Below are 15,750 nucleotides of genomic sequence, written 5' to 3' on the forward strand. Positions count from 1 at the left end.
TTGTTGTTTGACAAAGTTTTCCTGTAATAGCACCTGTTTTCTCATGTGTAACAGATGAATTGTGCCCGCTGCACTCTCAAGGCAGAACTTTTCTTGGATGTTTGATAATTAATGTAGACTCTTTTGGTCAAATTACTTTTATGAGGAGCACTTTGTCATCATCTTATTGTACAGGTATAGCAGGTCCAGGACTCTGACACATTTTCACCTTTAACTTTGTTTATTGTATGTTTTGTCTCTTTTCTGGCAAATGACTTACACTCCAACTAAGAGTGTAGGTAGGTGGAGAGAGAATCTGTAGCCATAACTGTGCAAAAGCATACAAAAAGAACAATTACACACAAGGCGAAGAGGTGAACTAATAAAAGATCCACAAGGTGTGTGTGTGGAGGTGTGGATGGGCGTGGAGCATTGAGGGAGGGAGACAAAATTAGAATAGAAAGAAACTAAACATTAAAGAGGCACTGGATTATTTTCAATTTATTATCATATGTGCATTATTAACATGATATCAATACTTAATTTTAAAAAAAAGATCTCTTGTCAATACCAGTATACTGTGACAGCCTTATGTCAGAGGTGAAACAGACCAGAGAGGGCAGAGAAAGAGCACTTTCCAGCCTGGTGCAGCCAAAAAGCTGACAGGAAGAGGTGATTACTTCTGTATTTGTGGTTTGGAGTTGACAAAGAGATTATTAAAGATCAGCCATCATCTGTCTCTTTCCTGCTTTATCCCCAGAAGATTCATATCAAATTGTCATGTAGGAGAGGGTAATATGATGATACATACCCTTGACAATATAAAAGCCTTTTGCCAGTTTATATCAAGGTAGCTATTCTTTTAATGTCTTATTATGCCATTGTGAGCAGTGAATTTTCATGGGATTTTTCCATTTAATAATATATATATATATATATATAAATAAAAAGAGCCCACCAATAAGTAGCATATGGCAACTAGTTGATATTAAAACAGCTGGTTGACTGAGGATAAAGCAGCACGTTGAGTAAATGACAACTGCCAGAAACAAACATTTAAAACTTGAGGTCAGCTGTGTCATATGAATATATGTTGACATAAAATATTTTCTTATAACTTAGAGGTGTCTTCTTTTGCTTGTCTGGCTGACTGTGACAACACTCTGGTCTGCAGGAAGTCAGACACAAGCGGAGCAACAAACTCAGGATTATTCAGATGGACGTGATGGCCGCCTGGTACCATCACCACCGTGTGCTGAAAGAGAGAAAACAAGAAATAGACAGAGATTAAATTAAAATGAATTATCGAGCATCTCTTTTTGTTTTTCAGTCACTTCATCAGCGCCAAACTGAGAAAGAGATCATAAACAATGTTTGGTTGATCCTTTGTTTCCTCTCATCAGCACCTCTTTTTGACCAAAGTTACAGCATGTAGGTCAGCGTTGAGGTTCACCGCTATAATCATTTCTGCTGCCTCTAAGATATTAAGCTCGTACAACGCTGCTACTTTTGCATCTTTGCAGCTGCCTGTCTGTCTACCAGGGACAATTATGCACAGGCTTAGTGGCTAAAAATAACCACCAAGATGCAAGTGCACCTACTTTACACAAACAGACTTTAAAACACTCACATTTCTGTCTCTATAGGCCTGGAGAAGCGCTGATGTGAATTTCTTTTGATCTGGTTCAGCAAATATTTTCTCAAAGCCTTCTTCTGCTCTGGAAAGACAAAGAACAAGATTGTATGTATAATCAGTATGTAGCTGAGTTTATTACATGAAAAATGAAATGGGAGGTGGAGGAAAATCTTACAGAACAACCAGAACAGAAGCTTGTATCCTTGACTGCATCTCCAGACTCTGCTCCAGACTGATACGCACTATGTTTTTCTGAAAGCATAAAATAAAATATACTTCACATGCATTTTATGGGCTGAAGAGAGCTTTGGGATAAATAATAATGCAAAGTAATGAGCAGCGGGAACCTACCAGATTAATACGAAAGTCTCGGGAGAACATAACTCCTACAAGACCGTGTTCAAATCCCAGCGTAAGAGGAAGAAAAGTGAGATTATTCAGTGAGTCAGGCCCTGAGCGCCCATAAACAAACATGAAAGCACATAAGATACTGAAAAGACATACCTCCTTCAACTTGAACTAGACCTCGCTCTAAAAGGATCTTCACAGAGTCTTCAGACAGAGTTGGGTTTGCAGCCAACAGCCTGAATGAAACAAAAGGCTTTTTTTAGACAAACTCACCGGATGAGTTGATGCTTAGTAGTCTTTTCAAAACAGTAAATAGGAAGATGTGATACCTCTCAACTGCCTTCTCAAAAGTGTAAACTCGCTCCTTCTTGTCTTTAGACTTCTTTTCAAACTCAAGCATTTCATCCATCCCCTGTCTTATCACTTTGGGCATTTCTTTCTGCAAGAAAATGAGACATAAATGATGAGTAAAGCAATTCAAAACTACAGACAAGAGAGCAGTGTACAGCACAACTTCTTATTATCGAGAGACACAATGCAATAATATAATGTGAATGCTTAGGCTACTTCTTTAAAAAAGGACCAGTTTGTAGGTTTTATAGACCTCTAGTGGTGAATACCCCTTGCCTTCCCCTTTGCCTCACCCCTTCCCTTCCAAGTGTGTGGGAGAACCCACAGTGTCTGCAAAACCCGCTACACATGAAATCATGAAATCTCTATTGCCAGTGTTTGGTCTGCTCTGGGCTACTGTAGACACAACAATTCATAGTTTCAGGTGATCATACACTAATTTAAACATATTTATGAACATTATCTTCCAATTCTGCCAAGTCTGTGTTGCCAGATGACACTAAATTCTACACACTGGTCCTATAAATATCATAATAATACTGATAAGTCACTGATAACTGTAGTTGTAGATGTTAAACCATTTGAAAGTACCGGATCTGTGGGTAAGAATCCATAAGAGTCCAGCAATACGACAGCATCCACCATCTCCGGGTACAGTGCACTGAACTGTGATCCCATGAAAACACAAGAAAATATTAAATCATAGTCTATGTAATGTTATGTGAGAACAGCACATTTACAATTTAATCATCAGGCAGATGCTTTTATCCAAAGTGCCTTACGAGCAAGCAAACCAATCAATCTCACATGGCTGACAAGTGCAACAAAGAAAGAGGGCTAGACTGAAGGGTTTGTTAGTTTGCTTGTTTTTAAAAAAAAAAAAATTCAAGTGAGAAACAATTGTAAGTAGACAATGCATAAATATACCATAAACAATGAGACAGTTCAGGTATTGACAGAAGAGCTCATGATAAAAGAGATGAAAAACACTGCAGGCCATTAAGACTTACCATTCCAGCAATGTTACCACCTGAAAACAAGAAAAAAGATAAAAGTAGATACATAAATATAGTATACCGCCCACATATTAATTGCTATAGCTCAGCTGTAAAGCTGCACTCACCCATACTGTGGCCGATGATGGAGAATTTGCTCCACTGGAGAGCTGTGGGAGTCAATTTCACAGATCATCAAGCAGGTTCAGCATCTCATCACACAACACATCTCAAGACTGTCCTTAGTTTTAAGAGAACGATGCTGCTTTTTTTTGATTGCCTGATTTTACTGCCACAGTGACACACCACAGCTGAGCTATATGATGGCAAATTTTCGCAAAATCACATAAAATAAACAAAAATCAAGTTTTTTAGTTGTCAAGAACATAGCTCAGTTTACATGATCTTTGTCACCTGCTAAAAAAACTATGAGATGTGTCTGAAAGCTCTGGACAGAACTCACTACTCTCACACTGTGTCTGACTGTTATACCTCAGACAAAACACTTCACATGGTTAAAACTAAACTTTAACAACTAATAAAATACTAAAGGAACCACTGCTCAGTGATGGACTGACCAGTGACCAATCTCTATCAGTCAATGTGAAATCAAACTATTTTCAGGAGTGTAAAGAAAAAGACAGATTAGATGAGATAGATTTAATTAACTTATATATTTTATACTGATTTTATGCATGAAAAGTTAAATACTGACTTGAGAAGTAGATTGTATCTGACATCACACACCATCTGCATGTTGATGTCACAGTCAAGCAAATCTTTCTCAAAGTTCTTTTAAAAAACACCACTTTCACCAAGTAACCTGGCACTGGCTATGAAATAATCTTTATTTATTGCAGCTGGTGATTATTAATGTACACTTAAAGAAATAAACTTAAATTAATTTTTTGACAGGTAGATGAGAAGTTTGTCAGCCCGAGCCTCATTACCTGCAGCAGCTGAGTGAGTATGTCTCTGGAGTCCTCTGTGTGACCTCTAACTTCAGACTTAACAGGAGCTACTTTTAACTCTAAAATATTTAGTGAATTAATGTCAGGAGTCCTAAAGTTAGGACTTATACAGCCCTCATTTTTAGAAGTTTCTCCTAACTCGACCAGTCATGATCTACTTTTACCCTCAGGATGTTTTGTGAATATGGCCCCTAATACTGATGCTGGATTTGAACTAGAGGCTAAGCATCAACTTCTCAAAGTCACACACCGTCAACAACTTTGCGTATATCCGCCACATACAGAGGAAAGGAGTAGAAGGCTCCAGGTGGACGATGTGAAGACAGACCATGACCTGCCAGGTCCACTGCCACGTATCTGCACTCTGTGAGGAAGGAGAGAGAAGGAGGGATTTAGTCTCATTAGTTGTTACTTCATTTTCTAAATAACTACCTGTAATAAAGTAGAAAAGAAAAACACTATCCCTGAAATGTAGGTGGGATTTGTTTAGCTGAATGCACATTACAGTTTAAAACTCAATTTTCAGCCAGCTCAAACTGTAATGTCAGTGTTTTGGTTAAGGGCAGTGGTATCTTCATCAACAAACGTGCATGTGTTGCAAGTTGTGTTGAATCCACCAAGTTTAATTTTCAGGACCCTGTTTCATCAAGTGGTGATGCCAGGGGCAATTTCAAAATCACAAGTACCACTTTCTCAAGAGAAATCTAATTAGACAAACACCTGTGTGAGCTGGAGGGTCTTGTGAAAGCAAAAAGTTGTTGAGCGAGACATTCATATTTGCTCAAAAGATATGTGCATTTTTTACACTGTGAGTGGTAGAAAAAGTAGCTAAACATGAACAATTATTCATCATTTAGTTTTGATGTCAGTGGATAAGAGTCTGTTAGTGCTCCTACTCCAATTAATGCTTAGAGCTCCAAAACTCAAACTTTTGTGGATTAGATTTAAAGCTGCAACAATTAGTTGATCAACAGAAATCTTAAAGCAAAATATTTTGAATGTGAGTATTTTCTGACAGTAAACTTGATATCTTTGGGTTGTGGACAAAACAAGACATCTTAGGTGGCATCTTGGATAATAAATGATAATTCACAGTTTCTCATTTTCATTATCCTTTTTAGAGCAAACAACTAATCCATTAATCAAGAACATAATCAACATCAGTTTTAGCCCTTGTTAGATTTGAACAGTTTGAGAGAAAGGGAGCTTGTGGTAGAGTTTTTGTGTAAAATGTAAGTGTGAATATTGAAAGTCGGGGGATTGAGGGCAGTTTTGTACCCCGACAACATGACTTACCTTTGGGCAAAAGAGGAATGATAGTGTTGAATGTACCACAGTTATCAGCCCAACCGTGCAGGCACAACACAGGAGGACCGTGATCCGGGCCCCAGACTTTACCTTTGATTTCTCCCCATGGGACCGGTAGACAGAGCTCTGAAACTAAGCAAAGACACCCTCTGGTTTTATTATAAAGCACATGAATCTGTAACCTCTCTATAGTCATTGTCCTCTACACTAGTGCCCGACTGATATTGTCGGTTGATACTGACCTTTCACAGGTATGTTGCTATCTGTCATATGTGTTGTTTGATATGTGCCAATATATATTTTTTAATCTAATATGAGCAGAATTTTATATACTCGATCATTCATCTTACTTTGAGTTTAGTATATGCATTTTTTTTTTTTTAACTCATACCTTATTATAATTACTAAATTCCCAGTGAAGTTTACTGTTTCAGTGGACTGATGTCATTCTACACAAAAGTGAATAAAAGTGTAAAACATTACTCCATTACAAATCTTTGTGACTCTAGACAGTCCACTCACCTGTTGGGAATATTTGTTTATCTACTTCCTGTAATTTTCCAATATTTCAAATGAAAGCTGCTTCTGTGTGTAGAGTAACTTGGTACAATACTAGTTTTATGTACAATATTTATTAGGGGAAAGGTGTAGTTTTGTTTACTAATAAACGTAGTGGAGTAGAAAGTACAATATTTCCCTCTGAAATGTGGTGGAGTGGAAGTATATAAAGTAACATCAAATGGAAAGTACATTATTTAACATTTATTTTAGTACAGTACTGGAGTAATTATACTGATTCACAAGCACGAATAATATAACAGCTAACACATAAACACGACTAATTTCTCTCTCTCGGTGTTAAATAAAATAACTAAGGCTAGTGAAGTTATGTTTCTCATAAAACACACAGAATCAATGAATTTCGTCACCTGCTTGTTTCATTGTGCTGGACGTCAGGTGTCTGACGCTTTTCACAGCCTGTATCATTTGAGAGCACCTCTGCTGAACCTCAAGTGTAATGAAAAACTATAAAAATAACTTTGTAGAAACAAAAAAAAGAAAGTTGTGTCTAAAACTACGAGTAATAAGTTTGTTTCCAGGCGGCTGACACTCACAGCTGTTCTTCCGGGTGCTGTAAAAGCTGATGATGCTATTGGGTAAAAGGATGACATGAAACTCGAGAGTGGCCCAATCAGCGTTCAGAGGAGGAGGGGCTTACTTTTTACCCAATGTGATGATAGAGGGACTGATAGCTGTGTGACCACAAGAGAGAGGTCACAGTTTAACACACTTTCCTTTATTAGCACAACCTCAAACACAGTAACATATTAGCATATGACACAAAGCAGATACATCAGCAGCTATTAATTTGATATATATATACATCTATGTGTGGCATGTTGTGTTCAAATTAATTAATTAATGTCATGTTCCTCCTGTCTCCTGTTACAGTGGCTCTGTTGCACCTGTTTGTGTGGGACCAATTATAGCTGTATCATTCTTGTTTAGAGCCTATAACAACTTCAAGAAAAAAGTGTTTGAATGCAAACAAAATATTTGAGACCCCAAAAAATGCATCTGAACACTTTTTTTCTTTGATAGAAAACATTTTTTTGATTGAAGTGGAGTTTGTTTTTTTATTGAACATATTTTTTTGATTGAAGTAATCTCTTTTGTGTTTGGGCCATAATATGGTTAGGACATTTGTGTCTTTATTATTCAATCCCAAAAAAGTTGCTTCAATCAAAGAAAACATTTTCAATCAAAAAAAGTGTTCAAATGCAAAAATAAAATTGAAATTCCCCCCAAAAAATCATTTGAACACTTTTTTTCTTTGATTGAATTTTTTTTTCTTTTTACATTTTTCTTATTTGTACTGATATCATAATTGTTTTGTTTTATACTGATAATAATACATAGATTAAGTAATTTTACTCTGTGATGATAAATTGAAAAATGTTATTACAAACACCCATGTGTTATTTTTCATATTTATTTTAAATTTTCACCAAACAAGTTGAAACCTACAAAGTGAATAAGAAAAACTTATAAAATTAGGGAAATACAGTAAAATAGTCTGGTTGACAGATCTCCACACACAGCAGCTTGGTATCACTACTCTTCTGTCTCTGTGCTTCATGGAGGGAATCTGCATCTCTGGCAGAAACACCAGGCTGGCTGACCCTGGACAGGGTGAGGTGATGCTGTAGGGTCACCACCAGGCGATGAAGACAGAAGATGAAGTAGGTTGAACATCATGCTTGGGTCCCTCATCAGACTGCTGCAGCTGATGAGACTGCTCAAGGTCCAGGTCCTGAATTATCTCCTGAAATGAGAAGATTGTTAACATTTCATTAGTGTTCATAAGTAAGATTTTATAATGACCAGATGCAGCTTTCACATTATGTGTAGAGCCGCTGTTAATCCAGAGGTAATGTTGTTACACTGTTGTAATCTGGAATTATTTCACAGGATAGAGGTATTTATGGAGGGAATTTATGAAATAATACAAGTAAGCAAAGCAACATACTTACTCAGCTGTAAGTCTGTGAGCCTGCAGCGTCTGCTCACCTGTAGCTCACCTGGTTTCAGGCTCATTGAACTGGTTGACCTCTGACCTCTGCCTCTTCCTCCCCCCAGGAACAGAGCTACACCATGATAGTAATGACACATAAATAACATCATATTACCTCATCATATTGGAATAAATGTGTTATTTACTACAGGAGATGTCAGAGTAGGCTGCTGTATGAAGCTTTCTTGCTAGATCTTTTAATATTCTCAATAAACCACATCACTAACATGCATCACTTCACGGTAGAATCATGGGTAGAATAGAAGTTAGTTACTGTGAAGCTAGTAACGTTAGTAACGCTGCCAAAGTCATTTATACATAGGCTAAGCTACTCCTATAGTATTTGGTCTCAACACTTTGTTAAATACTGCCAGGCTTGTTATCACACTAACTACTAAAACACATGCCACCTGCAGGCCTACTATCAGAGCAATAAATGCTGCTTCCCAAACTGAAGCTAACTTACCGTCCCGCAGCAGACGCTTCAGACTCTGCCATGTTGGTCAGCTTGCGCAGTTGTTACGCCCGTTGCCATGACAATGCGCGTCCATGAACTTCGGAGCTGTCCGATAATGTCACAATGATCCTCCAGTCCGGCCATGATACTAGCTACTCTGGTTTATTTTGCTGTCTGCTCTGTGTCTCCCCCAGCCACTTACCATCAACTCCACCACTGCTTCTGGCGACTTGCTTGTTCTAGAAAGACATCATTGGTGTGTCACTCAAACATGTCTGACCAATGGGGAAGCATCCGCCCACTGCGGGATATTTGTGTCAAAATGATTCAATAAAAAAAAAAAAACGACTTCAAAACTTTTTTCAAAAAAAAAAAAAAAAAAAATCAATCAAAGAAAAGTGCTCAAATGATTTTTTTTTTTTTGGGGGGGGGGGGCGGGGGGGGCGTTCAAATTTATTTTTGCATTTGAACACTTTTTTTTGATTGAAAATGTTTTCTTTGATTGAAGCAACTTTTTTGGGATTGAATAATAAAGACACAAATGTCCTAACCATATTATGGCCCAAACACAAAAAAGATTACTTCAATCAAAAAATATGTTCAATAAAAAAAAAAAATTCACTTCAATCAAAAATAACTTTTTCAATCAAAGAAAAAAAATGTTCAAATGCATTTTTGGGGGTCTCAAATTTTTTTTGCATTCAAACACTTTTTTTCTTTGATTGAAAAAGTTTTTTTTGATTGAAGTGGAGGTTTTTTTTATTGAAAATATATTTTTTGTTTGAAGCAACCTTTTTTTTGATTGAATAATAAAGCCACAAATCTACCTTCATAGACTACCTGTGTGTGTTTATGTGTGTGTGTGTGTGTGTGTGTGTGTGTGTGTGTGTGTGTGTGTGTGTGTGTGTGCGTGTGTGTGTGTGTGTGTGTGTGTGTGTGTGTGTACATTTTCATCCCCTTATTGAAAAGATCTTTGAAAGTATATACAACAACATGCCAATCTCACTCCCATGGTACCTGAGCTAAGAGCAGCGTCTGGCAGCTCCTGTGAACAACTGACTATGTAGTAGACAACGGTGGTTCAGAGGCAAGGAAGCAGAACTGGCAGTGGTGGCCTAAAGGTTAGAGAAGCGTGCTTGTGACCGGCATGGTAAATCTGGGTGGGGAGAAGTAAAGAAGTAGCACTTGTCCACCAATTACCGCCATTGAGGTGCCCATAAGCAATCAAGGCCCTTAACCCCGCCTGCTCAGTGCTCCAGTGGAGCTGCTCAGTGTCCAGCAAATCAGACTGGTTGTATTGGGCAGCTTCCAGGTGTGAATGTGATCAGGGCAGTGAATCTCCCCTAAATAAATAAAGGTTAAAAAAAAAAAGGCAAGAGGGCCTGGTGCCCAAACTAAAAGTTAATGCAAGTAGACCAGGGGCCTGTTCCACACAACCTGCTCAGAAAAGCGCTGCATATTGCTGAATACCTGACTTGAATGAGCCTGACACATGAGATCAGGCTAAAGCGGTTCCATAAAGGCCTATCCACATTCACACAATCAGAGTAATTCAAGACAGGCTCAAGTATTCACAATGGCAAAATCCACCACAAAGAGCCACACAGCAGCAGCAGTAGCAGCAGCATACATACACATGATCACAAAAATAGGTGATACAGCAGCAATAAAGAAAATCCAAGAGAAAGGCTGGCAGGAAATTGCTGATCAATATGGGTCTTATCTGCCTCTGAAGGGGCACCCCTGTTGTTCAGTTGCAGTGCCCAGTGGTGGACGAAGTACACAGACCACGTACTTGAGTAGAAGTTGAGATACCTAGTGTAAAATATTACTCCAGTAAAAGTGAAAGTGCTCCCTTTAAATGTCGACTTGAGTAAAAGTATAAAAGTACTTGGCTTCAAATGTACTTAAGTATCAAAAGTAAAAGTAATTTGGTGTAATGTAGTTCCAATGTCTTGGTATGTCCTTTATACACTCAATCAAGTCATTTAAGGTTAAAAAGCCCACTAACACCACCCTGAAAACAAAATGTTTTCCATTTGTGATATCTGGTATTGATATCTTTTGAAATTATCATAAGCACATCATACTAAATGGAAATCACCTGATTAGGAATTAATAGGGAGGGGGAAAACCACACTAGACACATATTTCTTTAACTTCCATGTGTTGGCAGGGCAGGCTACTGGACAGCGAAACTTTGTCAAATGAATGCTAATAGAGATATGGATGGAGGAGAAGGCAAGTTGGGACAAGTAGCCAGGTAGGGGGCCGGGCCAAAACTGCTCGACACACGATGTGTTCTGATTGGTACACTTGCGGTGCACGTTCATTTGGACCTGTCACAGCAGCTGGTCATGCATGCATGTTGTGGAAAGGAACATGGAAAGGAACGACAGGTTTTTGGAAAGTAGTTGAGTAAAAAGTAAGATTTTCCTCTTCCAAATGTAGTTGAGTCAAAGTATAAAGTCTCACAAAACAATGATACTCAAGTAAAGTACAGATCCGCTAAAAAGTTACTTAAGTACAGTAACGAATTACTTGTACTTCGTTACTGTCCACCACTGGCAGTGCCCTGCATACTACGGCCGCTCATTCATGTCAATCAATGGACACGCCATGAGAAACAGATATAGAGACTAGAGAAACAGTGTATGGGTTGAGGACGTTAATTAGGCTGGACCTTAATTAGTTTAAAGAAAAAGGGAAACGCATGCATCCACTAAACACGTCTTAGTTTACTTTTTAGACATGTTTTTAAATGTACTAATCACTAACCAATATCTTTTAAAACAGTGGTTCCTACCAGCAAAAAAAACAGCAGTTAAAGCCATATGGATTTAAATATTACATTTCTTGTCTAAAAATATTCTGCAGTTTTTCAAAATTTATGAGGCTATTTTCCATGTCAGGGTAATTTAGATTCACTAAGCATATGCGTTAGTGTCTCAATGTGAGATATCATGAGTTACGTGTGTGTATATACAGTGTGGGAAATAAGTAGTGAACGCTTCAACATTTTATTCAGTTTATATATTTCCAATGAGGATATTCTCGTGAATATTAGTATTATGATGAGTAATAATATAGTATTAACTCAAGAAATCCACATATGTAAAGAAATCAAAACATTAAAGTCCATAAATAAAGTAATGTGTAATAAAGTGGAATGACACAGGAAATACATACTACGCAAACTGAATTTATTTAATACCTAGTGGAGAATCCTTTGTTTGTAATGACAGCTTCAAGATGCTATGATGTGATGCTCTCAGTATTATAGGATTGCCCAAATGTTGCTTTAACCCTTACATATTGTTTAGAGTCAAATTTGACCCATTTTTACATATGAGAGCTGTAAAAACACCCTAATTACCCAGAATACACAAAAATGCAGTTTTTTTCCCCCAGTTCGACCCATATTTATTAAAAATTTCAAAAACACATTTAATACAATTAATGTTTTTTTCTCCATAAACACAAAGTGTAAAAACTTCATTTAGGATTTGTTTTGCTGTTTATCTGTGGCTGATGATGACATATTCATGAATGATTCGTTGGGCAGAAATTTGGCAGAGACTAATCATGAGGGGATACTCTGGATGGTCTGAATATGAGCAGTGTGAGGGTTCAATGAGTTTCAACATGCCTTTTCCTCAATAATGGAGTCTGGCAGGGTGAGCGTGCATAGAGGCCATGGTGGTGGAGTGCATTGCTTATTGTTTTCTCTGTGACAGTAAATATAAATATATATACATATATATTAGTATAATTGATATATTAGTATATTAATGTATGTATTAGTATATATATGTGTTATACTGATGTATATTATTTAGTTGTATATTATTGTATATACAAGTAAAATCCCTGAATCCTTGAAACCTTGAATTGACCATGAGATCAGAATGATTATCTGTATAGTTTATATGTGTCTTGGCCTTTGTCATGTTAACTTCATCAGTCAAATTATTATCGATTGATATATTTTATTTGCCTTACTGTTTTTATTATATATATGTATACCCAAGACACTCTGAAAAGCACTATTGATACTGAGAGGATAACACACTTTTGAAACAAAGTTGATTAAACTTAACTGGGTTGAACTGTGCCTGTTCAGTTCAAATACGTTTTAAAACTATAACCATGTGCCAATTCTCTATTGATTTTTTTCTCTGCTGATTGTGTTATCCTGAATCAGACCTCAGTAAGACATATACACATGTGGTGATATCAACAAAACAAAGATTTATTTAATTAGTGCTTTATTCATTAATTTCACACTCAGCTGAGAGGAACACCTAGATACCTCTTTGTATTTCTTTTAAAAAATACAATTGAATAGCACCACAAACCACAGCCTCCAAAATGACCAGAGAGTTGACACATTGGTCTGTATACAGTTTCAACAAAAACTGAACATTATAACCTTCATGAAGGCAGGATTTATAGCAGGTCTGCTGTGTGAGACTGCATGAATCTTAGCTACTGTAGATGTACCTGATGAACTTAAAGTATATTACTGTGGCTCTGAAATGTTTTCTGTTAGTCAAGTATCATAATTCTTCAAATCAATTCTTCTCTAATGTAAAACTGAAACTATGCACCTTATAAAAGTAATGCAACCCTGCACACTGCAGGAAAGACTTCTTCAATAGATAGATCACACAAAACCTTCCTTCAGACAAAGTCTTTATTGTTTGTGTGCATTAATAATGAGTGTGAAACTATTTAATTCAATTAATTATTATTTTCCTCAAAAGTTTATAGTACTCTTTAACCCTGTTGCCCTGGCTGATAACTCTGGCAGCCTTTCATACAAACAGACACGCATGCATGCAGGAGCACAAGCAAGCACACATATGCATGCACACACACACACACACACACAAACAAACACACACCATTTGACTTTGTGTGTTTGTATCTTTCTGAAAAAATATGAACTTCTTCAAATGAGATTATGTGAGGCATATGAAGGCTCAGTGAGATGAAACAGAAAGTAAAAGATGCCCCCGGTGACACTTAATCATGTCAGAGATTATGTTTGTGTGGAATCAAAAAAGTTTCCAGATTAAGCTTCGAGGTGTCGCAAGCATTTTAAGAGACGTGCAGTTGGAGAGGTAGACGGATGGGAGGGCTAGAATAATTTGGTAGCAGGACAGAGGGAGGGAGTATAAAAGGTCAGCTTTGGGGGGTAAGTCAGACGAAGAAGAATTTGATATAATCGTGCAGGATATCTCACTACTTTGCAGGTAGGTATTGGATTTTTTAATGGTAATTTAATGTTGGAATAATTATTCTTTATTTGTACTGATTTATAGTGTATTGGCTGAAAGTGAGAAAAGGGACTGAAATGTGAAGTAAACACAAAAAGGTATTGATTAAAGCAACTTTTAATCAATACAATACTATACAGTAAAAATATAGTATACTAGTATTTTTATATTTAGGGATTCAGAATAGCAATAAATACTTCTGTTTTTTCTATGTGACGTTAAAGAAAGCAATTTAAAACTGTCTGTGAATTAAGACTGCTGTGGAAAAAATACTATCAGGAGATAGGAAAGCAAATAATTGTCCTCAAGGAGAAAAGAAAATATTTATGCATAAAATGATGTGTTGTTAATGTGCTCTTTATTAGCCTGCAACAGCCTTAAAATCATTAAAACCAAGAGTGCATCTGATTTCACTTTACATACATTATGCAGAGCCATATCGAGGTTACATTACAGACTAGGTGAGGGCAGCTGAGGTCATGTCCTCACTACTTTCTCTTAATGAGCTGCTCTTGAAGGGACTCTTGGCTGCTGGCCATCAAATCAAACATGAGAAATGCAATGCTGGAGCAAAAGGATAACACTGTTTGTGTAACTTCTAATAATCAGGGAGGTTTGTTTTCCGCTGATTGCGACTCTTCCTTTTCCATCTGATTGTCTTTAAAGTGGCAGAATCGTTATTTTACTTCTCAAGTCAGAGGGGTTTTTTTCTCTTTTTTTATATCACCTTCTCAGGTCATGGCTGACTTTGACGCAGTTCTGAAGTTCTGGGGTCCAGTGGAGGCGGACTATGATAACATTGGAAACATGGTTCTGACCCGGTCAGTGGCAAGATAAGATTACTCTTTCATGAAGGTCAGGTCGTATGCAGAACTTCAGCCAGGAGTTTATAAATACTGAGGTCCAGCAAACATTAGTTAGATATTTGTTCAATTGTATTTTCTGTAATATCATGTTTCAAAGTCTTCTTCACATTGTCATAAATAGAATTTTGGTGGTGAAACACTGTGCCCTTTGTTAAAGACATTAACTCAGTGTGGCTATGATACTGATGGTGTGTTATCACTTGTTAATCCTCCTTTTCTCCACAGTTTATTTACAGAGCACCCTGACACCCTGAAGCTGTTCCCCAAATTTGCTGGCATCAGCCAGGGTGACATGGCCGGTAACGCAGCTATTTCTGCCCATGGTGCCACTGTGCTGAAGAAACTTGCAGAGGTGCTGAAGGCCAAAGGCAATCACGCTACCATTATCAAACCTCTCGCAAACAGCCACGCCACTAAGCACAAGATTGCCATCAATAACTTCAAGGTGAGATTGTTGTGCATCAGAGAATATTTTAGGAAAGATCTCTGATCCTTCACACATCTCCTTCCCCCCTTCAAAATTACTTTTTTCCTTGAAGTTGCTTCTTCATGTGGTATTGATACAGCTGCCTGCAAGACATTTTCTCATATCTAACCGAATGTTAAAAGCAGTTTGTATAATTAGCTCTGTGTTTTCTTTCCAGTTGATTACTGAGATCATTGTCAAGGTCATGCAGGAGAAGGCTGGACTTGATGCTGGTGGGCAGACAGCCCTGAGGAACGTGATGGGTGTTTTCATCGCTGACATGGACGCCAACTACAAAGAGCTGGGCTTCAGTGGCTGAAGTCACAAAAGCCATACAGTGAGGTCAGCCAGCAGACAGGAATACTTTCTACCAGCAAGTGAAAATTTGAAAATAGATTAAAATATTAAGATTGCAATAAAAGAAAATCAGTTTTAACAATGCCATAAATATATGGCCCTAAATATTACCAAAAAACATAATGAACATTATAGGCTTCACTAAAATATCTCATATAT

At 37.4% G+C, this 15,750-nt stretch overlaps 2 protein-coding genes and 1 long non-coding RNA gene across 3 annotated transcripts in view; 1 reads left to right on the forward strand and 2 right to left on the reverse strand.

Moving 5' to 3' along the window:
* Positions 1-228: 228 nt before the first annotated feature.
* On the reverse strand, positions 229-6,710 carry LOC128379148 (serine hydrolase-like protein). Its single transcript, XM_053338784.1, has 12 exons — positions 6,518-6,710; positions 5,577-5,720; positions 4,531-4,644; positions 3,438-3,479; positions 3,325-3,344; positions 2,906-2,980; positions 2,293-2,402; positions 2,120-2,199; positions 1,967-2,001; positions 1,791-1,867; positions 1,610-1,697; positions 229-1,234 (listed from the first exon to the last, which is right to left on the reverse strand). The coding sequence occupies exons 1-12, from the start codon at positions 6,573-6,575 to the stop codon at positions 1,091-1,093; spliced, it is 987 nt and encodes a 328-aa protein (XP_053194759.1). The 5' UTR covers positions 6,576-6,710; the 3' UTR covers positions 229-1,090.
* Positions 6,711-7,831: 1,121 nt separating this feature from the next.
* On the reverse strand, positions 7,832-8,823 carry LOC128379157 (uncharacterized). The gene is made up of 3 exons (XR_008323389.1): positions 8,630-8,823; positions 8,123-8,236; positions 7,832-7,914 (listed from the first exon to the last, which is right to left on the reverse strand). It is a non-coding gene; the product is annotated as an uncharacterized LOC128379157 (long non-coding RNA).
* A 4,996-nt stretch (positions 8,824-13,819) lies between these two features.
* Positions 13,820-15,750, forward strand: part of mb (myoglobin) — a 2,165-nt gene continuing 234 nt past the window's right edge. The window contains exons 1-4 of the mRNA XM_053338754.1: positions 13,820-13,878; positions 14,638-14,723; positions 14,994-15,213; positions 15,413-15,750. The exon at positions 15,413-15,750 is cut by the window's right edge and continues 234 nt beyond it. Coding sequence (XP_053194729.1) covers positions 14,641-14,723; positions 14,994-15,213; positions 15,413-15,553 — 444 coding nt within the window. The 5' untranslated portion in view covers positions 13,820-13,878; positions 14,638-14,640 and the 3' untranslated portion in view covers positions 15,554-15,750. The remainder of the gene's footprint in view (positions 13,879-14,637; positions 14,724-14,993; positions 15,214-15,412) is intronic.

Source organism: Scomber japonicus, chromosome 2 (assembly GCF_027409825.1).
Source record: "Scomber japonicus isolate fScoJap1 chromosome 2, fScoJap1.pri, whole genome shotgun sequence".
Lineage (NCBI taxonomy): Eukaryota > Metazoa > Chordata > Actinopteri > Scombriformes > Scombridae > Scomber > Scomber japonicus.

Coding starts and splice junctions, on each gene's coding strand:
- LOC128379148 (XM_053338784.1), bottom strand. CDS start 6,575: ATGATACAGGCTGTGAAAAGCGTCAGACACCTGACGTCCAGCACAATG. Junction 2,200..2,292: donor TTTGAGAAGGCAGTTGAGAG/GTATCACATCTT, acceptor TGTTTCATTCAG/GCTGTTGGCTGCAAACCCAA. Junction 1,235..1,609: donor AGGCCTATAGAGACAGAAAT/GTGAGTGTTTTA, acceptor TCTCTCTTTCAG/CACACGGTGGTGATGGTACC.